This window comes from Ammospiza caudacuta, chromosome 12 (assembly GCF_027887145.1).
Source record: "Ammospiza caudacuta isolate bAmmCau1 chromosome 12, bAmmCau1.pri, whole genome shotgun sequence".
Classification (NCBI taxonomy): domain Eukaryota; kingdom Metazoa; phylum Chordata; class Aves; order Passeriformes; family Passerellidae; genus Ammospiza; species Ammospiza caudacuta.
This window is the reverse complement of record NC_080604.1, coordinates 4,526,765-4,554,751: the sequence shown is the minus strand read 5'-3', so window position 1 is coordinate 4,554,751 and position 27,987 is coordinate 4,526,765. Positions and strand designations below refer to the sequence as shown.

Sequence of the window (27,987 nt, the reverse complement as noted above, 5' to 3'; positions counted from 1 at the left end):
GCACGGGCTCTGTCACTGGGATCAGTTCTGCTCCATTTGCACCTTGCAGTTCATTGTCCCATTCCAGCTTTAGCCCCTGCAGTCCCACCCTGCTTGTTTTTCTCTCTCCAGCCCACGGTGTTTGTGCTCCTGGGCTGAGGTTTGGATCATTTATCCTTGGTGCCCAGCTGGAGCAGGAATTGTTTTGTCTCCCTGCTCTGTGCACAGAGCTCACCGTCCCCTCGCATGAAGCTCAGACCCAAAAGCAGCACAGAACCTGAAAATATAAAAGCCAAAACCTGAAGCATCACTGCCAGAGGCTTCAGCCTTTATCTCCCACTCAGAACCAGCAGCTCTCAAATTCCCTGTGCCACAGCATTCCTCAGAAGGAAATATCTTGTTCAGACTGCATTTGGAGCAGGGAATTATCTAAAGCAAATCTTATCTGAAGCAAACAGCCCGTGCCCAGTGGAGGCATCGTATGGCTGCATCCTCCCAAAGCAGGAGCTCTCTTTTCCCCCCAGAGGATGATAAAATTCATCTTTCTGACCTCTCTTATCAACAGGGTTTCATCAGACTCAGTTTCAATTTCTTGGTGTTGAACTCACCAGTTGCTGAGGTGAGAGAGGTGGGGTGATAGTCCCCCCAGAGCTCTTCACAGCTGAAATTCACTCAGAAGGTCAAAAAGGGGCTGATTTTTCTTTTTTTTTTTCTTTTTTTTTTTTTTTTTTATTTCTGCTAAGCACAACGGCCTCTGTGCTCCTCAGTCCTTTATTTTGGATTGCTATTTTGCTTTAAAACGTCCCAAGTGTAGAACTGGCCTGGCTGGTCACAACTACAGGGAGAATTTCTTATGAAAAGCAAATAAATAAAGGTTAGAATTGTATTTTCAGCAAGTGTTTCATTGCAAATGAACAGTGTGAGAGAGAGTCCAGGCATGAAGGAAGTGTGAACATCACTGCACTTGTCCATGTCTGAGTCTCCAGTACAAATGGGAATGTTCATTCTTTTTCATTGCTGGGCATATTTTAGCAATTTGTAGATGTTATGCCACAGAGATTATTTTCACTCTGAATTTGTTGTGAAAACATAAAATCTTCCCAAAATAATAGGTCAAATGAAGTGTAGCTGAGGTGATGAGAGGGAGCCAAAACCTCCCATGGCCCAGAGGCTGAGCTGGTGCTTGGCTTTGCAGCTGAGGGAGGTGCAGGTGCTCCCTGCCATGGAAATGTGTGTGCCTGGTGCCCAGTGAGTCCCAGGGCAGGCAGGAGAGCTTTGGGCACATCTGGGAGCCACTGCAGCGCTCATCAGTGAAGGAACAAGATGCTGGAACTGCTCACCTCATTCTGAGCTCCAAAAATGGATGAGAAGTTGCAGGAAAAAAATACTAAATGAGACAAATATTTAGTAGGGAGATCAGCAGAGAAGTTTGGAGGGAATAATTGCCAGGACTTGGAAGTAGGATTTGTCTCTGATTCTCAACAAATCTGTGACAAAGATGTGATCCTTTACTGAATTATTGAAGCTGAGAATTAGGAATCTGCTGGATTTTACAGGGTCCTTTCTTCTTATTGATAACTTGCACAAAAATCTGCTTCAGAGCCACAGTGGGATGGGGATAAAGCAGATTAAGGGATGGGCTGCAGACAGCCCAGGCTTGCCTTGTGTTTCAGTGGGTTAGAACTCTTATTTACTCCAGACATCCAGGTTGGATTGTTACTCTCTCAAGCACACAGCTGTCTCTGCAAGCAGTCCCCAAGGAGGGACTGTCAGCATCAATCACCTGTCACTCCTGGAGAGCTGTCAGAGCAGCAGGAACAGCAATATTTATATTTCCTTGGGCTCTGGGGGAAATCACACCTTTCTGCAGGAGGATCTTCCCTTTCTGCAAAGTGATTTACTCTGGTGACGTTTCCAGCCTGGGCAAAGAAATCCTCCTTCACCTTGGCCTTGTCCTTGTCATGGTTTGAAGTGTGGGATATGATTGTCTGAGACATCTCTGGTCCTGCACAGCCTTTGCCTCTTTTTATTTTTATTTTTTTAAATTTTATTTATTACTTTTCATTTCTTAAATGTGTCTAGCAATCAAACTGCATGGATATATTTTGCCAATATATTGCATGGATATATTTTTCCAATGTTCTTTAACAGGGATAGAAGGAGCTGAGATCTGACCACATTTTGGGTTTTTTTCCCCCAGCAAACAAACATTACCATTTTATAGAGTTTATTAATGAGTTCTAATACCCTCTGGAATCTATTAGTATAATTATTATGGAGAAATTATTCTTAACAATTATTACATGTTTGACATAGTTTTACATGTTTTTTAAAGATTTTACTTGAAAACTGCAAGGGCCTTGCAACAAGTCAACCCCAGCAGTTAGAACACAAGCAAGGATATTCTGATAATCCTCCTAATTCCCGGTTTCTCTCAGGAATAATCTGAGTTGGGAGCTGACTGCTAATGAACAACATTGTTAATGAACTTTCCATTCCTGCAGCCCAGGGTTGTGTCAGTCCTCTGGCTGAGTGGATGGAAGAAACCCCAGCTCTGGAGATCAACTGCAGTGTTTTTTATTTATATTTTCAGAGACTGCATCATGCTCTGCTGCTTGAACAGTGGCACAAGCTTTGTTGCTGGTTTTGCTATCTTTTCAGTTCTTGGATTTATGGCTTATGAACAAGGCGTGCCCATTGCAGAAGTTGCAGAGTCAGGTGAGTTCCAAAAGCAGGTTTCTGAGTTAACAAAATTGCCCAGAGGCTGAGGCCAGAGTTCACAGTCTGTGGATGAGATGACTCAATGGAATAACTGCTGCAGGAAGAGTTCTGAACTCTGTTTTTGTGGCCACGCATTTGTGTGTGAAAAAGATGAATGTTGCTGTGCATAGAACCGAAATCATGAATTCAAGGAGTCACAAATTACACAAGTTTTCTCCAGCTGAGCATCCAGAATGTTGTTCAGCAGAGATAAACTCAGTTGAGAGTGTTAATCCTCCTCATCTGCATTCCACCTTCTTTCAATGAGACAGACTGAAATCCACAAATATTTCTTCCTTCTGGAAAAAAAAAATGAAAAAGCATATTAAAGAAAAAAATGAGAAATCAGAAGGGCACACAGGCCCAGATTTATGAAAAATTAACCATCCACAACCATCATTGGAGCTGGGGATCCAATAGAAGTTACTCTACACCTTTGTGGCTGTAACATCCTCAAGCAGAAGAAAACACCAGGAGGCTGCACCCCAAAAAGAAAACACCCAAAAATGCCCCCCAAAAAAACCCCAAAAACCCAAAAAAAAGCCAAACCAAAACAAAAACAAAAAAACCCTTAAAAAATATAACACCAAACCAATGTAATGCTGAGCTGTTGAGGACGAAAAATGACTCTCATGGAGTTAATCCCAGGAAAAGTGCAAAACAAGCAGGGCTTCACTGATGCTCTCATGGAAAATATTTACCTTTTCCTAAAATCCATACAACTGGCTTCCACTTTATTATAGGAGCTTGTAAATGCTGCTTTAAATGAAGAAGCAGCAGAGTGTGACAGATCTGCACTGAAGTTACTGCAGCAGGAGCACAGAGTTCTCCTTTACTGGCCTTTGTGCCCCTGCTTTGAAAGCTGGCTGGCTTCATAAACAGCAGCTGATAAATAAAACCAGAAAAATATGAGCAAGGTGAAAAGGTGCCTTAGCAGATCTGAGAAGTTATCAGTTACAAAAATGTTCTATTTTGAAGGTTTTTCTAAATATGTAGCCGATGTCACACAGCAGCAGCAGCTGCACCCCAAAACACAGAGCAGGATGGGAACCAACCTGAAGAAAAATAGGAGAAAAAAAAAATACTCCAGGATATGTTCCTAAGTTATAGATGAAGACTCCAGGATATGTTTCTAAGTTATAGATGAAGACTCCAGGATATGTTCCTAAGTTATATAAGGCAATCACAGGAGCACAGCTATGATTTATTCAGGGATGTTTGTAGAGCTGCACATCCACACAAAAAAGGGGAACAGAAAGCACTGGGATGCCTGAAGAGAAGCTGAGCATCCTTTGTCCAGAGCTGTGCCATTTCTGATAAAATTGTTCAGACTATGAGAGATGCAGAGTTTGCCAAGGGTTCAACCTTGGGTTTAGTTCCTCTTGTCTGCCACAGCAGAAGGATCAGGTTGTGGTGGGCTGACCCTGAGCAGCAGCTGGGCATCCACACTGCTGCTCACTCTCTCAGCTTCCACAGGGGATGGGGAAGGGAGCAGGAAGAAGAAAAGTGAGAAAATGGCTGTGTCTACATAAAACAGTGTAAAAAGTGATGCTGAGTGAGCCCTGCTCACTTTTGGTGTCAGCAGTGCTGTTCTCCCACAGCTCAGGCTGCTCTGGAGGAGCTGAACTCCATCTCAAACTCCCACACAAATATAAACTTTTAATTTCTTTACTCCTTTTCAGGACCAGGGCTTGCATTCATTGCTTACCCTAAAGCTGTCACCATGATGCCTCTGTCTCCTCTGTGGGCAGCTCTGTTCTTCATGATGCTCATCTTCCTGGGCTTGGACAGTCAGGTATGAAACAAACACCACTGCAATGAGCTTTAGCTTTTTATTTCCACCTCCCCAAAAGGTGGAAATCACCCCTAAACAGCATCAGCCTGATGAAAGACTGAACCCTAACTTGATTCTCTGCTATTTTAAATCTCAGTCGTGATTCTGGATATTCCTTCATGATTCACTGCAAAGGCTGGCTCAGCCTGACTCCTGCTCTCATTATTAACATGGAAATCAGTCTGAACTTCAACAGGGCTGATTAAAATTCACGCTTCAGTAAAACACCAGCCCATTCTTAAAGCACTTGGCAATGAATTTTGAAGCTGAATATCAGATAGGGATAATGTAATTTTCTGTGGTGTATTTTTACTGCAAGATACCATAGCAAGGAATGTGCAGTCATATCCTGCAGCAAAGGGGCAGCACAGAAGTCGTTGTCCTTGTGTGACTGTAAAAATTACAAAAGCTGCTCAAAGAAAAACGTGAAATGCCTGAGAGTTTTAGCATGCAGCTCAGCCCTTGGCATCACTGGGTGCAGAAAGTTTATGATTCTAAAGCTCAGCAGTGTTCGTTCTGCATGACATTTCCAATCCTTAAATTTAATGTTTTAATAACTGTTCTTTTTAATGATCTAACAGGTTCTTAAAAGTCTTTTTTTTTTTTTTTTTAAGTGAGCAGTTTCTGGATTCTGCTTTTGACTATTCCAATGTCTATTTTGGCGAGTTTGGTTTTTTTCAGGCATATATGTTTAAAAGCTGATGTAAAATTATATATATGTGTGTGTGTATATATATATATATATATGTTGTAAATTTCCAGGTGGTGATACTAAAAGGGCTTCTATTTTAATGATAGTGTTGCTGTCTATATGGTGATTAATGGGGATAGTTCTTTATAAGGTAATAAGTTTTAGGAATATGTTGCTAGTACCTAATAGGTTGCTCTGATTCCATTTCCATTGTGTAAGAAGAACACCATGCTTTTGACTTTTCATAGACATCTGACTAGGTTAGAATTAGTTTGTTTTAGAAACCTTGTTCCAGAGCCCTGACTCAGAAGCTCAGGGCTTTTGCTTTTTTTGATGCTTAAAGACACTGAACTTTGTTAGAGGTACCTGGCTTGGGCACTCAACAGCTCTGGGGAACTTCTCTCTTCTGGTAAATGGAGAGAACTTCCCCCAAACCCTGCTGCTCCTTTAGCAGGTTGGAAGATGCATGGCAAAACTGGCAAAAGTGCCTGGAGTGACATGATCCCAATGAAGGGTTTGTACATTATTTATTCCCATTCAAGCCACATTTGAAAGGTTTAATTTTCATTTAGTCCACCTGCTACAGGGTAAATGCAGTCTGGGATAATATTAGAGAATCCAACTGTTTGAATTTGGTGGAAATCCATAACTTTGGACTTTTTAATTTGGAGATGTTCCCTCAGCTTGAGCTTCTCCTTATGGAGCATCCCCGGGGATCACCAACCCTGTGTGATGAAAACACAGGAGGATATTTAAAGTGTTAGGTGGCAAATGGCAATGGCAGCAGCAGAGGAGACAGATGTGACTGGATCTTTGCTGTCCTTTGTTGCAGTTTGTGTGTGTGGAAAGCATTGTGACAGCCGTGGTGGACATGTACCCCAAGGTGTTCCGCAGGGGCTACAGGAGGGAGCTGCTCATCCTCGGCCTCTCCGTCGTCTCCTACTTCCTCGGCCTCATCATGCTAACTGAGGTGAGAGCTCTGAGGGATTCACACCCTCTGAACCTGAGAGAAGCAGAGAAAAGAATGATCAAAACAATTCTTTTCTCCTTTGCTGTGTCTGTGCTGTGCCAAAGCAGAATGCAGTGTGGAGATTATTCACCCAAAGATGGGGTTTTATTTCCTTGGCCTTTCAGGGCCAAGTGTGTGTGCTGAGACTCTTGGGTGACAGTCACGGGATTCTGTGCAGTTGAGCTGGGTGCTTGTGCAGATTCAGTTTAGATGTAGTCTAATATAATATAGAATAATATAGTATAATAAAATGTGGTGGTGTTCACAGGGGCCCCAGGACGAGGGCAGAGATGAGAATCTTGACTCCATGTTTCAGAAGGCTGGTTTATTATTTTATGATATATATTACATTAAAACTATACTAAAAGAACAGAAGAAAGGATTTCATCAGAAGGCTAGCAAGGAATAGAAAGGAATGATAATAAAATCTTGTGACTCTCAGAGCCAGCTGACTGTGATTGGCCATTAATTAGAACCAACCAACATGGACCAGTCAAAGATGCACCTGTTGCATTCCACAGCAGCAGCAGATAAGTTTTGATTTTATTTTCCTCTGAGGCTTCTCAGAGGAGAAAATCCTGGCAAAGGGATTGTTCAGAAAATATCATGATGACAATAAAGTAATTAATTGGCCTTCTGATATCAATGAATGCATCACTTTCTCCCCACAGCCTTCTCCCCCACTTTCTCCCCTGCTTTTCCTGCACTGCTCAGAGAGAAAGAACTTTTGGTTACAACCACCACAGATAAAGCACAAGAACCTTTGCCACAGACAGGAATGTGGCCACAAAATCCTTGAGAGACTGTCCTCAGCTCCTGTGTAACATCTGAAATTGGAAAAGTGGCTTTGTTTTATCAGCTGAGCTCAGGAGATATTTTAATGAGAAATACACAGCCCAGCCAAGGAAATTCCATCTGCTTTGCACCAGCCAGCCACACACACTGATTGTGGTTCCTGATTGCTCACCCTGGGCAGGAGCAACCACATTTTGGATGGAAAGAGCAATAAAGAAGATGAAGTAAAGTGAAAAGAGAAAATCAAAGCATCTTTGGTTTCCAGATCACCAGGGCATGTCAATCAGCGCAGCTGACTGACACACTGATCATGGCTTCTGCTTGCTTGCCCTGGGCAGGAACAGCCACATTTTGGATGGAAAGAGCAATAAAGATAAAGTGAAAAGAGAAAATCAAACGATCTTTGGTTTCCAGATCACCAGCCATGTCAATCAGTGCTGCCAATCTCTGAGCAGAAATTTTGTGTCCCTTCCAACTTGGAATAATCTGGAATTTGGAACATTAATATTTGATTACACTAATTAAATCTCCCTCTCTGATAAGAGATATGATGCTCTGTGTGAAATAATGCATTGAACAGAAATTTTATATTCTTATTGACTTTATATTTACCTGTAAATCATTCTTATTCTCAGTGAAATAAATCATTGCTATGCAAAATGGGAAATCTTGGAATAACCCCTCCACAGGGCACATGCTGAAGAGAGCACTCAGAGATTTTAAGATATACTAAGAAATATAAGAAAAGAAATATAAAATATAAACTGAGAAGTGAAAGGGAAGCAAGTGGTGCAAACTGCAGGAATATCCATGCAGGGGTTTTGTTCTCCTTACGTTGTATTGTCTTAATTGGTTGATTTCTAAATTTGCAATTTGCTCAGGTATTTGCTGAGCCATGATGAATTTGCAGTAGAAATTTCATTTTTTTCCTACTTTTATGATTCTCTTCCATCTGCAGAAAGTTGTCTGAGATGTAATGGATCACATGAGCTCCCCAAAAAATATTACATTCCAACTGAGGAGCTCATCTCAAGCCCCTCTTTCCTTCCTTGGAATTCCTTCCCATTGAAATGCTCTCTTGTGAACTCCTGATCCTCATTATTTCAATATTAAATACAGATGTGATAAATGATTGTGTCTCACATAAAAAGTGTAATATTATCCATATAATTTTAATTATGTCTTACATAAAAAGCATAATATTATCCATAAAACTTTAATTATTTGAACCCTAATGTTATTGATTGGATAATTCTTATTTCTTTTTCTTTGTGACAAATAATAAAGACTTGTTTCAGCCATGTGGCTTCAAGTCTGTAAGCTGCATTCACACTTTTTAGGTCACTTTACTCAATTTTTAATCCCTACACCATCAGAGAGGGATTTTTGTAGCTACAGATTTTACCTTCTTTCCCCACATTTTAATTAAATATTTTACATATTAACAACACAGATACAGAACCAGGATCTGGAGGTCAGAATCACCTGGGAATATCTACAGCTTGATGTGATAAAAAAAACAGAGGTAAAAGCAGGGAGGTGGGAGAGCATTTTTGGGGAAAAAAAAATCAAATATACTTCTCCCCACTCCAGATTTACCACCCTTAAAGAAGTGCAGATTAAAAAAACAAACCAAGAAATTAAAATTCTTTGTTCAAGAAGGAACCAACTTGAATAGGAAGCTTGCCAGGGAGCCAGCACCATGACAGTGTAATTAAAAGAGATTTGCTATGAAATATTCCCACTGGTGCCAACCCAGGGTTTTTTTCCCCTTTCCCATTTTCTCTTCCAGGGTGGGATGTATGTGTTCCAGCTCTTTGACTCCTATGCAGCCAGTGGGATGTGCCTGCTCTTTGTGGCCATATTTGAGTGTGTCTGCATAGGCTGGGTGTATGGTGAGTGATGAAAATCCCTCTGTTTTTCGTATCAAAGTTTTCTATTTGCATAAAAACAAAGTGACAACCTTGTACCCTTACGGAATAGGACCTTCCACATTCCTATTCCCCCCAAAAAATCATAAATGCCTTTTTCTCCACAAAGATGCTCACTCTGCATAATTTCACTTTGTAAAGCGCCATAGAACTGCAGATCACGTGCCCAGCTATCCTTGGGTTCACACATGAGCACCTAAATATATTTACATATACAAATTATATTTATATATAAAATAAATACTCTTTGGCTGGGGCTGTTTACAACCTGATCCCACAACAAAGAGAATAAACCAACTAAGCAGAATATATTAGGATTATACTTGCTCTGAAGGAAAGCAAAACTCAAGGTGTGGAGGAAAAAGGAGAGTAGGACCAAGCAAAATGTTCATATTTTTGTGACAGCTTGTGCCACACTAATGAAACCTCCCTCTCTGATAAGAGATACAACGATCTGTATGAAATAAAAGTTTCATAGCAGCAGAAGTTTTATAGCATCAGGAACTGTAGATCAACCCATGCCATGAACACAGGGCAGATGGGAGGGAGGAGTTTTACAGGGAAAGAGGAGCAGCTTCAGCCTTCCCCTGTCTGTATTTCACTGCTTTAAATCTTGACTTGGACAACCCCTTCCATGTGCACTCTACATCTGCTTTTCCTTTGGTTTTGGGCAGGCAGCAATCGCTTTTATGAGAACATTGAAGACATGATTGGGTACAAACCTGTGTCGTTGATTAAGTGGTGCTGGATGGTCCTAACTCCAGGTATTTGTGCAGTAAGTACAGAATGTCCAAAACACTTGTTTTAGATATAAAGAGGGGGTTCTGGAAATCTTTTTTCTATTTTTGCTGCTGCTAATAGTTGAGAGAAATGCCTGTTGATTTATAGCATGTATTGCAAATAAAAAACACTCTGTAGGATCTGTAAAATTGTTAAATATCTGTAAAATTGTTAAATATTCTGTGAAAAACCTTAGTATGTACAATCATAGGGACACAAATAATGCCAGGACCCGAAATGAAGATTTGCCAGAACAAAAGAGATGTTTTTCTCTGTGCTTGGTGCACTTTGTGTGCCAACACACAGCCCAAGCTCATCCAGACTTGGGCTGGGTCCTTTGCTGCTTTCTCCTCCCTTCTCCTCTCTCTTTGGGGGGGAGTGGATATTTTCCAAAGGAGACAAGACATTTTTTACTTTTAAAAGTAGCAGGAGAGGCCAAAAGCCCATCCCACAGGCATCAAGGAGGGGAAGGAAGCTGGTGCCAGCTCTGCAGAGATGTGACAGCATCACAGGGACAAAGTTCCAAAAGCAACATGAGCTGATTGCCCTTAAAATTGAGGATGAGATGCCAAAACCCCTTCCAGCTGTGCAACACTCCAGTGATGGCAACTGCAAACCACAGCAGCTGGGGCACCTCGACATCCAGGCTCCCATTTGCAAACTTAGGAAAATTTCTGACCCATTTGCACCAAATCTGAAATGGTCTCCATACCATGTGCACTCGTTTCACCACTTTGGGGAAAAATACATGGTAGCTTTTCTCTGTTTCATACATTGAAATGGTCCAAGCTGCTTGATTAGAAATGGAGACAGATTTTTTAGGGTTTTTGGCAGGATGAAAGCATTGGAACTGCAGATACACACACTGGATTAAAGCAACTTCAAAAAATTTGGCTTTCATTTTTCATCCTGACAGGCTGGAGACAACCCAGCTCATGTTATTTAATCACAGCTGGTTCACTGCAGCAAAACTTAATCTTTCCTGCCCAGGTGCTGTTTGCCATCAAAGTGCTGGGTTTATTGTCATCAAGAGGTAAATAGGATTAAACTTGAAAGGTTGCTCGTTCCTGCAGGAGCCTCTGAGATTTGTTATTTAAGCTGTACGGAAAAGAGGATGTTGCTGGTGGGTTTTTTGCTGTGAGTGAAGAGCTTCCCTCTGCTCTCCCTCCTCAGGGAGCCTGGCCTAAACGCTCAGCCAAATCCTTGTTACACACACAGGCTTTGCCCAGATACCTCTGACAAAATATCTCTGCTTGTTTCAGGGAATCTTCATCTTTTTCCTGGTGAAGTACAAGCCCCTGAAGTACAACAATGTGTACATCTACCCTGACTGGGGCTACGGCATCGGCTGGATGATGGCACTCTCCTCCATGGTCTGCATCCCGCTGTGGATCTGCATCAAGCTCTGGAAGACAGAGGGCACCTTCATGGAGGTGAGAGAGAGCTGCAGAGAGATCAGTGATGCTGCAAAAAGAGCTGGGAAGGGGGGTGTTATCCTCACCTCTCGGGAGTTCTGCTGGTCAAAGTGACTCTGAGATGTGTTAGAAAGTGTCTTTTCTCAGGCTGGCAGTCAAAGAAGGAGTCAGAGCTCTTCTATTTTCTTTCTCAAGGTTGTTTATTGTTTCTTATCTATAAAATTCTTTCTCAGGGCTGCTGAGGTCCGTCCAGCAGGTCAGACAGAGGCACACTGACTGCCCTCAGGGCGGTGTTATCTTTTTATATTAAAACTACGTGTGCACTATTTACCATAACTTCCCAATACCTGTCACCTGTGTTAGACAGTGAGCTTCTACTCTAAACCAATCTAAACGTGCCAACATCACAGCAGAAGATGGAGGCCAAGGAGAAGGAGAAAGGCAGGACATGCCCAGATTCCTCCATCTTGCCTCCTGAACCTCCATTCCAGAAACCCCAAAAATCCATTTTTCACCCCATGACAAACTATTATTCTACTTAGACTTTTGTGGCTTGCAGATCCTCATATAAGGTTGGTAATTTTTTTCCATGGGTCACAATCAAAGTCACAGGGGTCTTGGGCTCTGTGCCAGGGTCTCTGAGCCCCCTGGCAGGGGCTGGAGCCATCCAGGGCAGCCAGAGGGATGTCCTGAGTTCCACCACTCACCTGCACCCTTTGATCAGAACAGCAGTGCCACATCCCTGTTCTCTGCGTTAGGGCTCTCAGCCACTGCTGGAAAGAGAATTCTGCACTTTCTCTGCTTTATTCTGAACTCCTGTTGGGTTTTTTGCTGCCAGTGGTAAACTAACCAATTTAAGGTGCTCTGTCCCAGCATAATTTGTAGCTTAAAATGTTGTAACATCACCCAAATACCTCAAGGTTTGTACCAGCCATTCCCTTTTCCAAGGTTTTCATTGTGCTGCCAGGATTTTCTCCAAGAGCTGCCTTGCCCACATTCCCATTTTCTGGAAAGTTTTCCTAATTTCAGTTCTCTAAATGAGAAACTCAGGTAAATAAAGAGATTCAGTGGAATTTTCTGACATTTAGTGTCAGGTTAGCTCAGGTCTAGGCTGAGGTTGTTGTCAAATTTAAGTTTGGAAGTTGCTCGTTTCTGTGAGTGCTCCAAAGAAAGGCAGTGAAGGATGCAATAGTGGAAGAAACAAAAATACAAACCTTTTTCAGCCATTTGGGATTCCAACATAGCAGAAAAGCCTCGTTTTGCAGACTCTGTTCAGCTGGTTAAACACAGCCTGGAGACTGCCTATCACCCAAATCCCTCAAGGTTTGTACCCCCCATTCCCTTTTTCCATGGTTTTCGTTGTGCTGCCAGGATTTTCTCCAGGAGCCTGGTTGCCCACATTCCCATTTTCTGGAAAGTTTTCCTAATTTCAGTTCTCTAAATGAGAAACTCAGGCAAATAAATAGATCCAGAGATTTGGTGTCAGGTTAGCTCAGGTCTAGGCCAAGGTTATTATCAAATTTAAGCTTGGAAAGTTGCTCGTTTCTGTGGGAGCTCCATCCAAAGAAAGGCAGTGAAGGAAGCAATAGTGGAGGAAACAAAAATACAAAACTTTTTCAGCTATTTGGGATTCTAACATTGCAGAAAAGCCTCATTTTGTCCACTTTGCAGACTCTGTTCAGCTGGTTAAACACAGCCTGGAGACTGCCTATCACCCAAATCCCTCAAGGTTTGTATCAGCCATTCCCTTTTTCCATGGTTTTTGTTGTGCTGCCAGTATTTTCTCCAGGAGCTGGGCTGCCCATTTTCCTATTTTCTAGACAATTTTCCTAATTTCACTTCTCTAAATGAGAAACTCAGGGAAATATAGAGATTCAGTGGAATTTTCTGACATTTGGTGTCAGGTTAGCTCAGGTCTAGACTGAGGTTATTATCAAATTTAAGTTTGGAAGGCTGCTCGTTTCTGTGGGAGCTTCAAAGAAAGGTAGTGAAGGAAACAACAGTGGAAGAAACAAAAATGCAAAACTTTTTCAACCATTTTGGGTTCTAACATTGCGAAAAAGCCTCGTTTTGTCCACATTGCAGACTCTGTCCAGCTGGTTAAACACAGCCTGGAGATTGCCTAGGAAATCTTTACTGGATAGATAAACTAAAACTGAATTTTCCATCATTAAGTTGTCTCAGAGAGTCAAAAAAGGAAGTCTGCACAAATCTAAACATTAAATATCTCCTCAATTCACTTGTCCCTGCTGGTGAGAAGACTTTGCTGGAGCTGCAGCACTGCAGACAGGTCGTTATCTTTTCCCTGCCAGGATGACAAGAGGATTCTTTGAATCACAGCTGGGAGCTTCTTGAGGAGCCAACTTCCTGCTGTGAGCAGCAACCTTGCTGTGGATGTCATTGCTAGAAAAGTGAAAGCAGATTTTGCTCTATCACAGCTCAATACACCTTAGCTGTCTCTGGTTTATTTGCTTTTTCCAGTGGACATCATGGATGACAAAATGGGAAACAAAATGTACCTGTAGAGACAGTGCTGAGAGTCTTCATGAAAGGGGATGATTAAATTAGCATAAAAATTCAATTTGGTTTGAGCTTTGCTTTCTTTGGTCTGGATTTATCCAGAATGGTGCAGCCTGCAGGTCTGAGGGAAATAAAAGAGAAAAGCAGGAGAAAATCCTTTTCTAATGGATCTATTAAAGAGAGGTGTCTGTGACCAAGAAAAACATAATGATTTGCAATTTCTCCAATTTTCTAGAAATTCAGGAAGCTGATTACACCTAGCTCAGACCTGAAAATGCGGGGCAAGCTGGGAGGAGGAGCCTACATTGCAGCAATAAATGACTGCGATGCCAAACTGAAAGGAGATGGCACCATTTCCACCATCACAGAAAAGGAGACACATTTCTGAAAGAACTTTTTTTTTCTTTGTTTTATTTTTTTTGTATAAAGAAATAAATAAATTCACTTAATTATAGAAGCTGGCTTGTTTTGCACAGAATTTTATTAACCAGTTAATTTTAAAGTGAAAATTGTATACTTGTTTAAAAAGTGATTTTTTTAAATTACTCTATCCATAATGATTCTGTAAAAGAAAAAGAAATAGTATTATATGGTCTGTTAGTGATGACTTCTTGTAATATGGTGATTCCAGTCAATGTTTTTTGGTTTTTTTTTAGACTTTTAGAGGGACCTGTATAATGTGCTGTAAAACTTTTCTACTTTGATTTGTGGCAGGTGTAATGTTGTATAGACCTTCTAACCTGTAAGCATTTCAGCCCATTTCAGCTGTCCATGTGTGTATATAAAGGGGACCAGCCTGTCCTGTTGTTTGCTTGGGAAGAAATCTCCTTTCAGGGCGAGTTTGGTGATGCTGACAGCGCCTCAGCTGCTCCCATCTCCTTCCCTCCACCCTCCACTGGCTTCAGCAGGGCTGGAAATGTGGAATGGGCCCATCCTGAGCCACTGTTTTCCTGAAGATTGGATAGAGGCTGGTTCTGAAGGGCTCTGAATTTTGCTGCTGTAAGTTCCTGGTCTCTGTCAGGATGTGCTCCCAAACATTTTCCATTTTCCCATGTGAGTGGCTGCTCCTGAATTTTGGCCAGCACTTCCCATTCCCTGGAGTGACCTGTGTTTGTGTGTGCTCCTCCAACAGATCAATTTATTTCACAGAGCTGGAGGTGTCCTGAGGGGAAAAGAACAGGTTTAAGGCCAGCTTTAGGGCTGTCTCTGTCTGTACAACTATTTCCCCTCCACAGGAATCCGGGATCCTACAGTGCAGCCCTACCCAGCTCCTCTGCTGGCACAGGGTGGGCTTTGGGGTGTCCTGTGCAGGGCCAGCAGCTGGGCTGGATGATCCTTGCAATTCTGATTCCTCTTCAAGGTCCTTCCCAGGTCACCTCAGATCAAGCACTGCTTCCTCTGCCCTGCTGGGCTGGAGTTTGAGGTCAGAGCAGGGATTTCTTTAGCAGGAGGTTGGGGTGATGTCCTTTATGCATGGAGGAGCCCCAGGAGGTCACTTCTGTGTGGTGCAGGAGGGGACTCACACAGGGCTCCTGTGACCCCTCAGACACAGTGTGTCAGTCAGGCCTTGCTCTGGACTGACTCCCTGGCTTTAAATAATGTGGTTTTGTACGTGGATCCAGCTGCTGGATGGTTGTTCCAGGAGGTGTGCAGATGCCGCAGTATGAAAACTCCTAAACTTTGTCTAAGAATGTGGTTTTTTTACCTGATAATACTCCAAACATGGTTATTTGTTCTGGACAATTTTTTCTTGGCTTGTTTTTGTTATTTGATGGTTGTGTGAGAAACCTGTGGAGGAACAGCATCCTGCACTGCACAGGATCTGGGGACAAAGACAAGAGACAGCCCAGAAGAAACATCATAAAACCTGCTGCCTTCTCTTCAATTCCAACCCACCGGAGCTCAGACACAGCACCTGGAGTTGTAAGCAACAGAAATGGCTCCTGACCTTCTCCCAAGGAAATATTTCCCTAGAAATCACTAAATATATCTTAATATTGGCTAGAACTGTACCTGCAGTCAGCACTTCTCTGAGCTCTTGCTGTTACTTCTTAAAAAAAAAAGCATTTTTATGGAACTGCTTTGTCTCAAGTCACTTCATTAAATCTAATAGAGCCATTTCATTTTTACTTTATTTTTGTAGGAGTTTATTTTGTGTGTGGCAAAGTGGAAACCTAGCAGAGGACTTCAAATCCTCTAAGTCTTGTTTGCATGTCTCCACTGTGAGGTGCTTGGGGCAGGACATTTGGAAGAAACCTGGATTTAGGAAGGCACAGAAGCATGGTTTTGTGCCTCCCTCAGAGAGAGTCAAAACTCAATCCCATGGGGAAACTGGGAGACAAATGTTCCAGAATTGAAACCACAGATTCATTTATATAAAATGAAAAGTCTGAACTGACATTGACACTCCAAAATCTAGGAATTCACATTTTTGGAAGTCCCAACAAGTCAGGACTATTTCTAACAATATTTGTGATTTGGGCTTTCTCTCCACCAACCCAGGCTGCAGAGCCAAGGCCCCAAAGCCACACGTGGGTCCTGGGGTGGGTTATGGTAACTCCCAAGGAGAATGTGAAGATATTTTCTGATCAGTGAAGGGAGATGCACCTTTGGTTGTGTTTGACCTGGATTTCAGCACTCCTGAGAACATTTATGTTGTGTTAGGCCTGGATTTAAGGCTCCTGAGAACCTTTAGGTTGTGCTGGGCCTGGATTTCAGGCCAAGAAATGAGAACCTGAGAGAACCTGATAACCTTCAGGTTGTTCTGGGCCTGAATTTCAGGACTCCTGAAAACCTTTAGGTTGTCCTCAGCCTGGATTTCAGACTCCTGAACACCTTTAGGTTGTGCTTAGCCTGGATTTCAGGACTCTTGAGAACCTTTAAGTTGTCTTTGGCCTGGATTTGGGACTCCTGAGAACCTTTAGGTTGTGTTTGACCTGGATTTCAGACTCCTGAGAACATTTAGGTTGTGCTCAGCCTGGACTTGAGGAACCTTTAGGTTGTGCTGGGCATGGATTTCAGGCCAAGAAATGAGAACCTGAGAGAATCTGAGAACCTTTAGGTTGTGTTTGGCCTGGATTTGGGACTCCTGAGAACCTTTAGGTTGTGCTCAGCCTGGATTTCAGGCTCCTCAACACCTTTAGGTCATGCTCAGTCTGGATTTCAGTGTCATTCCCTTGGCAATCAGGATTCTGAGGAAGTGCCAAGAGGTTCAGACCCCGCTCCTGGGGCCATTCATGGGCAGAAAGTGACGCCACACAGGCTGAGGGGATGCCTTGGTGTTTTTGGAACCCCAAATAGGACAGGAAATGATGCCTTGGAGGGGCCCCCAGAGCAGAGGCCAGGCAGGGTTCAGAGAATAAAGTGGGGGTCTATGAAAGCCTTCAGTGGGCACAGCTTGGGCAGCCACAGCCTCCAGAGGCTGCGCCCAAGGTGGGCCATGGGCACGAGTTTGTCACACAATTACCAGTTTGGGCATTCACAGATCAGGGGTTAATGCTCCAATTCCAGCTGCAGATAATGAAGTCATTTATCCTCAGTTTGCTCCCCCCAGCTCATTTTTATTTACACTTTTGGGGCCTGAGGCAGTGAGGTGTCCTTGAGTTCTAGGCCCAGAGAGGAATTGTGTCTGACCAAAATGTGAAGGCAGTAAATAACACTCTGTCTGGAGTTGAGATTATGCACTAATGCAGCACAGGAATTGAAAAATACAAAAGCTAAAGGCCTAAAGCATGACAGGGATCAGGATAAACGCTGCTGTAGGACAAAAAGTGTTCCCTGTGCTTTGTGTGAATGCAGGAAGGCTGTGCTGTGCCCAGGAGCTGCTCCCCGTGCTGCTGTGAACATTTCACCTGTGCTCTAAAGCATCCCTGCTCTTACTGCTGTGCTCTGTGTGCTCCTAATTGCTGATTTGTTCAACACTTTACTGATTTAAAGAAAAAAAAAAGATTTTTTTTTTTCTTTTTGTGGGGAGGGAAGTGGGATGGTGAATTTCCTAATTGTGGTTGGGGGATTTTTGAAATTATATGAGGGGAAAATGTAAAAAACCCAGCTCTGTGTTTACCCAGCTCTTTTTTATCTGCCCTTTTCTGAAATATCTGCAGAATTATTAAAAATAATACAATAAAAATGAACAACCACTAAGGTTTATGTAACATTTTACACAAAGAAATTTGTGTTTCTGTTTGGTTTTGAAGGGCACAAGATTTCATCTACTGACTTTGTTCTCAAAAATTAAAGGAAATGGGCAAACTCCATTCTGTGTATTTTAGTTTATATCCATGTACAGGACATGACAATCCCTTAATGAATTAAATAACCCCAGCTACCCTGGCAGAGCAAACAAATCCTTGTGCAGAACTGAGAAACAAAAGGAGGTTTAGCAACTTGTTTGAGGTCATGCAGCAAATCTGTGGCTGAGAGAAACTGAAGTTCCCTGGGGCCTATATCCATATTTATTTATATCTGTATCTATTTATATCTGTATTTTATATAGATATTTAGGTATAAATATATATATATTAAAAAATAAATATAGATATAGACCCCAGGGAACTTTAGTTTCTCTCAGCCATATATATTAATTATATTATATTATATTATATTATATTATATTATATTATATTATATTATATTATATTATATTATATTATATTATATTATATTATATCTAGCTATATAAATATATCTATATTTATTTATATCTAAATATATAAAATATAGATATAAATAAATATAGATAAAAATATAAAGCAAAAGTAAATATAAATAGAAAGATTATACCTATAAATTATAATATAAAGTAGTATAATTTATAATATTATATTTATAATAATATAAATTTTAGAAATTAAAAAATTAAAATATATTTTCAAATTTGTAAAAAGTTACCATATAAATTATAAATATAAATATAATAAATTTAAATATGAATAATATAAATAGATATTATATGGATGTAGATATTAATATGCATATAAGTATATAAGTATATATGCATAAATATAAATATAAATATAAATATAAATATAAATATAAATATAAATATAAATATAAATATAAGTATAAATATAAATATAAATATAATAAAAATATAATATAAATATAATATAAATATAAATATAGATTTTTTGCTGACCAGTCACCACTTGCCTGCTGCTGGCCCTTCCTTCCCACCCATGCCTGGTTTGGTGGGGCCCCTTTGTGTCCCTGGTACAGTCAGAGCCATGCAGGGAGTGCTTCAGGAGCTGCTGGCGATGAAAACCCTGCCCAAGTCAAGCTCCCAGTGCCCTCAGCTCCCTGCCCAGCCACAGGAGATGCTCCAGGGAGGGAATTGCATCTTCCAGCTGCTGAAATGAAATGAAATGAAAGAACCTCCCAGCCAGGGCTCTGATTTTATATTTTTGTGCTCTGCTGGGTGCCTGAAGTGTTCAGCCCTGGAGCCTCCAGCATCAATAGGATGTGGAACTGTTGGAATAAGTCAAAAGGAGGCCACAAAAGTGATGAGAGGGCTGGACCCCTCTGCCCTGGAGCTCACCTGGAGAGAAGAAGGCTCCAGGGAGAGCTCAGAGCCCCTGCCAGGGCCTGAAGAGGCTCCAGGAGAGCTGGAGAGGGACTGGGGACAAGGGATGGGGGGACAGGACACAGGGAATGGCTCCCACTGCCAGAGGGCAGGGATGGATGGGATATTGGCAGGAATTGTTCCCTGTGAGGGTGGGCAGGCCCTGGCAGCTGTGGCTGCCCCTGGATCCCTGGCAGTGCCCAAGGCCAGGCTGGACACTGGGACTTGGAGCACCCTGGGACTTTTGAAGGTGTCCCTGCCATGGCAGGGGTGGAGCTGGGTGACTTTTAAGGTCCCTTCCAACCCAAATTTTTCTATGACCCTTTCTTATATCTCAGGCCCACATGCAGGGAGAAATTCTTACTTTAACACACAACACACTCATGAAAAATTCTGCTCTTGCCCCTGAGGCACCCTCTTATCCTGCAGCCTGCAACACAGGAAATGAAATTCTTTTCTTAAAGGCTCTTTCTCATCTTGACTACCCAAGCCTGGCTCTAATAAGGAAAACGTGGATTTTGACAAAACCTTTCCACTCCTCTCTGACTGTGCCACTCCTGTGCTGTTTTGCTCTGTGCCAGGGTAACAGCCAGGCCCCTGTTTCTTCCAAGGTGCTGATATCAGCTGATGGAGAGGCTCCTTTCACACCGTGATGAGCTCCATGGCTTTATATCTATCTATATCTATCTACATCTATATCTATATCTATATCTATATCTATATCTATATCTATATCTATATCTATATCTATATCTATATCTATATCTATCTATATCTATATCTATATCTATATCTATATCTATATCTATATCATCTATATCTATATCTATTAAAAATTTATATTTATATCTATATTTATATTTATAAAATGGGTCTATCTATATTTATATTTTTAAATTATATTTATAACTATATTAATGCATATATTTATAAAATTAATTTATATTTATGGAAATATTTATAGTTATGGTTATAATTTATATTTATTTTAAATTTATATGAGCTTCATGGCTTTGAGAATTAGGGATTACCATCCTTGTGGTATTCCAATTAAACAAGAAGAGAAGCCTAAGGATAGTCAAGAATTCCTTGCTAGCAGTGGTTAATGACAAAATATTGGAGTGTACTGGCTAATCCAGCCCCTCAATCCCCCCTCTATTCCACTCTGGAGAAGGCACAGCACTTTTCCTTCAATATTGTTGTAAAACATCTTCTGAGGAGCGCTGAGAGCCGGGGCTGACACCATCCCTTCCTTGCCCTGCTCCTCAGGATGAATCATCCCTGCCCTCTTGCCACAGGGCTGGAAGCTGTCTGCAGCTGAGGCATGCCACACTCAGAGGAGCACACAGCAGCTATTTGGGCAGACACCTCCAGGGCCAGGGCTAAGTTTGGCAGCAGCAGTGACGTGGGACTGCTCAGCACTGGTGTCACAGCCCTGGCAGCCACGGGCAGGGGGAGGGCAGGGGACAGGGGCACAGCCAAGCCATGGCCCCTCGTGCCTTCAGCAGGGCTCAGAAGGGAAGGGATGAGGGAGATCCAGCTCCAAAAACAAGCTGGGGGTCTGGTAAATAAAGCTGCATACTGAGAGGCGGAAGAAACAAGGGAAGGATTCCACTGATCCATGAAAGGAATGAGAGGGGTCTGCTGGTAAATAAAATTAGGTACTGAGAAGTGGAAGAAACAATGGGAAGGATTCCACTGACCAATGAAAGGAATGAGAAGGGGTCTGTCTTATAAACAAGCTGGGGGTCTGCTGGTAAATAAAACTGGGTACTGAGAGGTGGAAGAAACAATGGGAAGGATTCTACAGATCCATGAAAGAAATGAGAGAGTTCTGGCTTTACAAACAAGCTGGGGGTCTGGTAAATAAAACTAGGTACTGAGAGATGGAAGAAACAATGGGAAGGATTCCACAGATCCATGAAAGGAATGAGAGAAATCTGTCTACAAACAAACTGGGGGTCTGCTGGTAAATAAAATTAGGTACTGAGAGGTGAAAGGAACATGGGAAGGATTCCACAGATCCATGAAAGGAATGAGAAGGGTCTGCTGGTAAATAAAATTAGGTACTGACAGGTAGAAGAAACAATGGGAAGGATTCTACAGATCCATGAAAGGAATGAGAGAAATCTGTCTACAAACAAGCTGGGGGTCTGGTAAATAAAGCTGGGTACTGAGAGGTGGAAGAAACAAGGGAAGAATTCCACTTATTAATTAAAGGAATGAGAGAGATCTGTCTGTACAAACAAATTGGGGGTCTGCTGGTAAACAAAGCTGGGTCCTGAGAGGTGGAAGAGACAATGGGAAAGATTCCACTGATCCATGAAAGGAATGAGAGAGATCTGGCTTTAAAAACAATCTGGGGGTCTGCTGGTAAATGAAATTAGGTACTGAGAGGTGAAAGAAACAATGGGAAGGATTCCACAGATCCATGAAAGGAATGAGAGGGGTCTGTCTGTACAAACAAACTGTGGGCAAAGCTGAGAGGTGAAAGAAGCAATGGGAGGAAGCAGAAATTCCTTAGGAAAAGAAAAAAGGGGGGTACATTAGAAGGGGTCTGTCTTAGGTGATTTGGGAAGTCTGTACCTGTCGCATGTCTCAGCCAATGTGGAAAGAGAGAGGGAAATGCAGCCAGGAAATTGGGATAAAAAGGAGGCTGCATTCTCTAGCAAATGGAGAGACCCTATGGGAAATGTCCATGGCCTCTCTCTTTATTTAAATCAAGTTTCAGGACTCATCTCCTCCTTTTTGGACACAAACCTCTGGTGTTTGAGGATTAATTTTCCTGACAAGAACAGGCTTTCTGTGGGTTATTCACTGGTGCCAGGGGGTCAGGCTGTGTCTGGGCTCACGGCCCTCAGTGGAGCAGCAGGAGCTGAGCTCTGCCTGCTCTGGAGACACCCAGGTCTCCCCCAGCCTGCTCCACATCACCTTTGAAGAACAAATGTGTAAACTCCAACAGAAACCTGCCCAGGAATTCCTTTGGGCTTTAGCACCTTGCCTGGTTTTGGTTTCCTTTCCCAGTGAAATCAGCTTTTTTGGCTGGGTTGAAATGGAGGCAAAAATCACAGGCTAAAGACCTTGGAACCTAAAACTCAGCTCAGAAAACCAGGAAAAAACAGCTCAGAAAACAGCAATAAGAGCAGAATAGGCCATTAAGATCAAACAGGATCAGGGAATCTCTATGTGCTGTTTGCAGGGATGAAAGCATGATGTGGTGCAAGGGACACTTAAATCAGCTTTTCATTTTTCCTCTTTATTCTTAGATATTATTTCCAGCAAACAAGCCCAGGTTATGCTTAAAAGTCTCTGCATTTTTGCCCAGCTCTTTCCTGAGACTTCACAGGAAACTTTTTGGGTTCTTGGGGCACAGATTCCTCCTTTCCATCTCCTGTAGGCATCATTTTTGTCCTTCTGTACACCTGAGCTTCCCTTTCAACATCTTCAGCTGCCAGTGCAGCCTCTGCTCCTGGAGCAGAAGGAGAAGGGCTGTTGGAGCCTATTAGAGCCTATTAGCTAATTGGATTAATTAAAAAACTTGGCTGCACATGATGCCCATGACTGGGAATGGAGAGTGAAGTGATGGGGAGAGAAGGCAGGAAGAAGTTGGATTTTTGGGATGAAGCTGTGGTTTCTCCTTTCTTTGAGTATGCAGCAAGGAGGGGTGGCACCTTTATTTTTCAACTCATTTTCGAGTGTTGTTACTTCTGGAGTTTGTGATATTTTTCATGTGCTTCTGGGTGTTTTCAGAGGCCTTTTTGTGATCCAAATTGAGAGGTTTTTTTCAGGTTTTAGATTCATTGAATGTGCAAGTTTTTCCTTAATTATTCCTGCCCTTGGCAAGCTCAGCCTCCTCAAACCCCTGTTTTATCCACCCCACCCCTGCAGGTTGGATTGTAACCCTGCTCTGTGTAGTACAGTGCTGATGCTAATTAAAAAATCCTAATTATTTGGCTAATTCAAGTAAAGTGGTTTAAAATTGTTTGGAATTAAAGGGTTTTTTTCAGCAGATATTGACAAAGCCATGTTTGGTATTTTTGGGAAATGTAACACATAGTCTGGACTAATCCTATTGTGTATCCTATTAATGTGTCCTTTGAGTTGTTGTAGAAAGGTGAAATAAATTTTATCCATTCAGCTTAGTTCAATTTACCTGTATTTTTATAGAGTTTGGGGTTTTTTTGTGAAATGATCCAATCTTTGAGAAGTTGTGTTGTTAGCTCTGTTTTGGGGAGGAATCTGCAGGCAGGATGGAGTGAAGAGGCAGCACTGGGGACAGGAAATGTGGTTCTGCTTCCCTGGGCTTGTTATTAAATGTAAATATAAATAATATAAATATATATATAAACAATATAAATATAAATGTAAATATAGATATAAATATTATATATATAAATGTGGGTATTTCATGGGCCGATAGAACTGTCTGAGGAACCCTGAAACTCAGGGAACTCTGCACACTGGGATTCTGCATCCTGCAGCAGCCACCACTCTGCATTCCCATGGAATTATCCACAACAGATTATTTCTCCTTATCAAGGACACAGTGAGTGAAAGCTGACTCACAAATCAGATTTCTCCCAGCTGAAAGTCCCATTTCAGATCAGGAATTGTAGGAAGCTGCTTGTTCTGCCTGCCCTGTGCAGTGCAGGAGGCAGCAGCTCCCTGCAGCAGCCACCACTCTGCATTCACAGCATTCCCATGGAATTATCCAAGACAGATTAATTCTCCTTATCAAGGACACAGTGAGTGAAAGCTGACTCAAAAATCAGATTTCTCCCAGCTGAAAGTCCCATGTCACATCAGGAATGGTAGGAAGCTGCTTGTTCCGCATGCCCTGTGCTGCAGGAGGCAGCAGCTCCCTGGGGAAGGTTCCTGAGCTGCCCTCAGGGGCAGGGTAACCTCACCCCGGGCTGCAGGTGCTCCACAGGGAACCTTGGACAGGATTTTTGTGGTGCTGTGGGGACACCTTTTGGTTAGAAAGCAGTCTGAACCTGGGTTTGGATCCAATCCCCACCTCACACCCAGCTCTACCCTCACTTTTCATACATGGACTTGCCCTTCCCTGTACCAGGTGATAAAATGTACAAATCCCTTCTGTAGCTGCTTTTTCTTCCTTTTTTTTTTTTTTTCTTTTCTTTTTTTTTCTTTTTCTTTTTTTTTTCTTTTTTAATGCAGTTCTGAGGTTTTTCCTCCCAAAGTCTTGGTTTCCCTATCATTAGGTGGCAGCACATGCCAACACAAAATCTGTTTGTCCCCAGAGCTGGAAGACAGAAGGTCAGGAGAGGTTTCCTTGGATCTGAATCATGATGCAAAGAATGAAATGAGTCCTTACAAGAAGATAAAATGAAACTTCTTTCTTACATATCCATAAATCTTCAGGCTGAAGCTGCCACTGAGAGTGGTATAGATGTTTAAATTATGGGGAATAACATGTGGTGTGAGGGAAAATGATGACAAGACATCCTGCAGGAAAAGCCACTCCCATAAATTTCATGTCTGGTTTTGTTGATCAGGCCAGGTTACATGAAAATGGAAAGTCAAATTCACATTTGACTTTTCTTTTGTTCTTGCTCCGTCTGAACCCTGCCCAATATTTCTGAGGAACATCTCAGAACATCCAGCCTGCACACCTAAAATGTCCCCACTATCAGCCCATCCTCAGCCATGGTTCTGAGGTTCCTCATTGAATATCTGGGAATCACAGCATCAACAGCTGAAGCAAACCTCCTATTTAATTAGCAGCAGGTGTACTTAACACCCACTGTTTTGTATCCAGGTGTGAGGTGATGAGGTGCAGGTGAAAACCAGCATAGGAAAGGCAAAGGGAAACCAGAAAAGGTGAAGGAAAAGAGGAACAAAGTGCAATTTGTATTTAACTGTGGTTTTGCTTGCATTTAAAGCAAAGGCTTCCCCATCTCTATGTGTTCTTTTTGACCAGAGCTGTGTGAGAGAAAAAAAAACACCTGAGATGGGCCAGGACGTGGCTGAAAGGGGGAAAATGAGGAATAATTCACACTGAGGCTTCAGCTGGGAGGTTTCTCATTCTCAAGGCCATTCAGCTCTAATTTGTGGGAATTCTTTGAAATCCCAGCTTGGACCCTCAGGGTTTGCCCTGGGAATTCTGGGATCCATTGCTGAGTTTCTGTCAATAGCAGTGGAAATTCTTCTGCTTTCTCAAATTCCTTCTTTCCCCAAACCTTGTTAATGCTTCCAAGTCTAGTCTTGGATTGGAGCCCTGTACATCCTCAAATAATCTGATTTGTCCTGTCACCTCTGACAGGAATATTTCTTTTTCAGCCAGGAATAAATTTGTATCTCCTATGATTTCACATGAAAAGTAAATTCCTACAGCACAGTTCTGAACAAAGAGCCTGATTTACAATCCTGAGGTGACCTTGCTTCCATTAATACCACTAATATTATTGTTGTTGGTTCTAATGAAGGAATGGGATTATTTTTAGGTTAAGAATGATTTATTATTTAGATAAATATTAGAGGTTGTGAGATTTAAAAGCAGTAAATAATTGGTTATAAGTTAGGAGTAGTTACAAGTTTCTTTGTTATAAGGTAATATATAACTTTCTAAACTAATAGATAGTTGTTATTGGGGGTTTTTTTTGTGTGTGATTTATTACCTTTACTTAATTTTGTTGTATTGTGGATGTTATAAATATTTGTAGATATTATGTATTATTTGTTATATATTATTTATATAGAAAAATAATAATGTCTATATATGAAACATAAGTAATATTATAATTTAATACAAAATATAAATGATAAAATTATTTATATATTAAGATATAAATATTTTTATTTAATGGGTTTTGTTTTATATATATATATATTTATATTATAACTTTTAAACTATTATAGCTTTTAAACTAAACCCTAGAAGCTGGTGACTATTTCAAGCCCCAAATCCCCCCTGCTTTTCTCCTGACAAGCTTGCACATCGATTCTGACATGCAGACTGACAGCTCCATGGCATTTTGGAATGTTCCAACTGCACTGAGGCTTTTGTGGTACTATTTATTTCAGTGCCCCCATTCCCAGAGCAGCCACTGACTCACAAGAAAAAGCTAAGAGCAATATTTGGCATTTGTTTCCTGTGCAGTACAATTTGCCTGGTTCATTAACCTTCTTTATGTAGATGTAAATTCTGAGCCTGACATGGCTATTTTTGGGGAGCATGTCAGAACCAGATTTGTCTGTCTGAGCAACGTTTGCTTCGGAAAAATGTTGGAAATTGCTTCAGCAATTTTGTCTTTTGAAGCAGATTTTGCATGGGCTAAGCTGTGTTTGTGTGGTACTTTTAGCTCTTCAGCACCATTAGACTTGCAGGACAAGGAGTGTCTGAAACACCAACTGGAGGACAGTGTTAAACCAGAAATATTTTCTTTTCTTGTGCAGACTGAGGGAGGCTGAGCCTAAATTCTGCTGTCACTTGTACCTGGATGTGCCAACAGTGGCTGGGCTCAGTCTTAGGGGGCATTTCCAACCTAAATAATTCTGTGATAATTCTGCCATCCCTCAATACTTTTTCTATACTTTTCTCTCTGTTTTGCCAAGAACTGTGTTGGAAAGGAAGGAGGGGGACAGAGAGAAATCCATTGGCCTCTTCTGCTGCTAATTTCCAGCTTTGTCTCACCCTTGTTTGACTCAACTCTGGTTCTCCACTCCTTGTGGCTCCTTCTTTGGAAAAGTTGGTGCTCAAAACACTGAATTTCCTCTGGCCTGGTGCTGACCCCTCCTCTCCCCTCCACAGCAGGAATTGCCTCAGGAATTGTCCCCTCAGAGCTGGCTCTGGCAGCCCCACAGCTGGATCTGCCCCACAGCTGGATCTGCCTTCCACCCTGACCCCCAAAGTGGCCCCTTCCTCCCATCTGGGCTCCCTTGGCTCCTCTGGCTGCTGCTGGAGATGCTCTTTGGGGCATTTAGGGACCAGGTCAAGATATTTGAAGGATTTAAGACCAGGTGAAGATGCTCTTTGGGGGATTTAGGGACAAGGTGAAGATAGATGCTGTTTGGAGGATTTAGGGACCAGGTGAAGATGCTCTTTGGAGGATTTAGGGACCAGGTGAAGATGCTCTTTGGGGCATTTAGGGACAAGGTGAAGATGCTCTTTGGGGGATTTAGGACCAGGTGAAGATGCTCTTTGGAGGGTTTAGGACCAGGCTGGGCAGGGAGCACAGCCCACCAGCCTGGGGAGATGGGATCTCATTGAGCTCCTCCTCAGCTGCAAAGATCAGAGGAGGTGGCGATGTCTGAAACCTGAACACGGGCTCCCCTCTGCCAGGCTTTAACTGAGCCACATCCTCCCCTTTTTCCTTCTTGTGCTGCTCTTTGGAGATCAGATTGCACCAAGGAACTGGACTCAGATGGGACTGGATTCTCCACATCCATGCAAAATTTAAATGAAAATATTTTCTGGATATTTTCTCTGCCATCCTGCTTGGACTTGGTGTAGACTTGCATGATCACATGAAATAAATGAAACAGTGAATTAACCTGGAACCTGAGCTTGCAGGAGCAGCAGGCTTCTGTAGCACAGGTTAGAACTGATATTGGAATGGAAAGCCTTGTCCAAGTTGTTCCAATATCTCCTTTCTGGGCTGTGACACCTGCCTCAGATTGGAGCCTTTCCTGCTTTTAGTGTGTCCTGGGTGGAGAAGTGTTTCATGCCCTTGTTGGTGTTGTCACCATTTAA

The 27,987-nt window shown here is 42.0% G+C and overlaps 1 protein-coding gene across 2 annotated transcripts in view; it reads left to right on the top strand.

Annotated features, from left to right (window-relative positions):
• Nucleotides 1-17,838, top strand: part of SLC6A11 (solute carrier family 6 member 11) — a 107,985-nt gene extending 90,147 nt beyond the window's left edge. For both annotated transcript variants that reach the window (XM_058812667.1, XM_058812668.1), the window contains exons 9-15: nt 2,573-2,697; nt 4,422-4,534; nt 6,097-6,234; nt 8,861-8,963; nt 9,674-9,774; nt 11,042-11,212; nt 13,950-17,838. In XM_058812667.1, the coding sequence (XP_058668650.1) occupies nt 2,573-2,697; nt 4,422-4,534; nt 6,097-6,234; nt 8,861-8,963; nt 9,674-9,774; nt 11,042-11,212; nt 13,950-14,102 (904 nt within the window). In that variant the 3' untranslated portion in view covers nt 14,103-17,838. The remainder of the gene's footprint in view (nt 1-2,572; nt 2,698-4,421; nt 4,535-6,096; nt 6,235-8,860; nt 8,964-9,673; nt 9,775-11,041; nt 11,213-13,949) is intronic.
• The last annotated feature ends 10,149 nt before the right edge of the window (nt 17,839-27,987 follow it).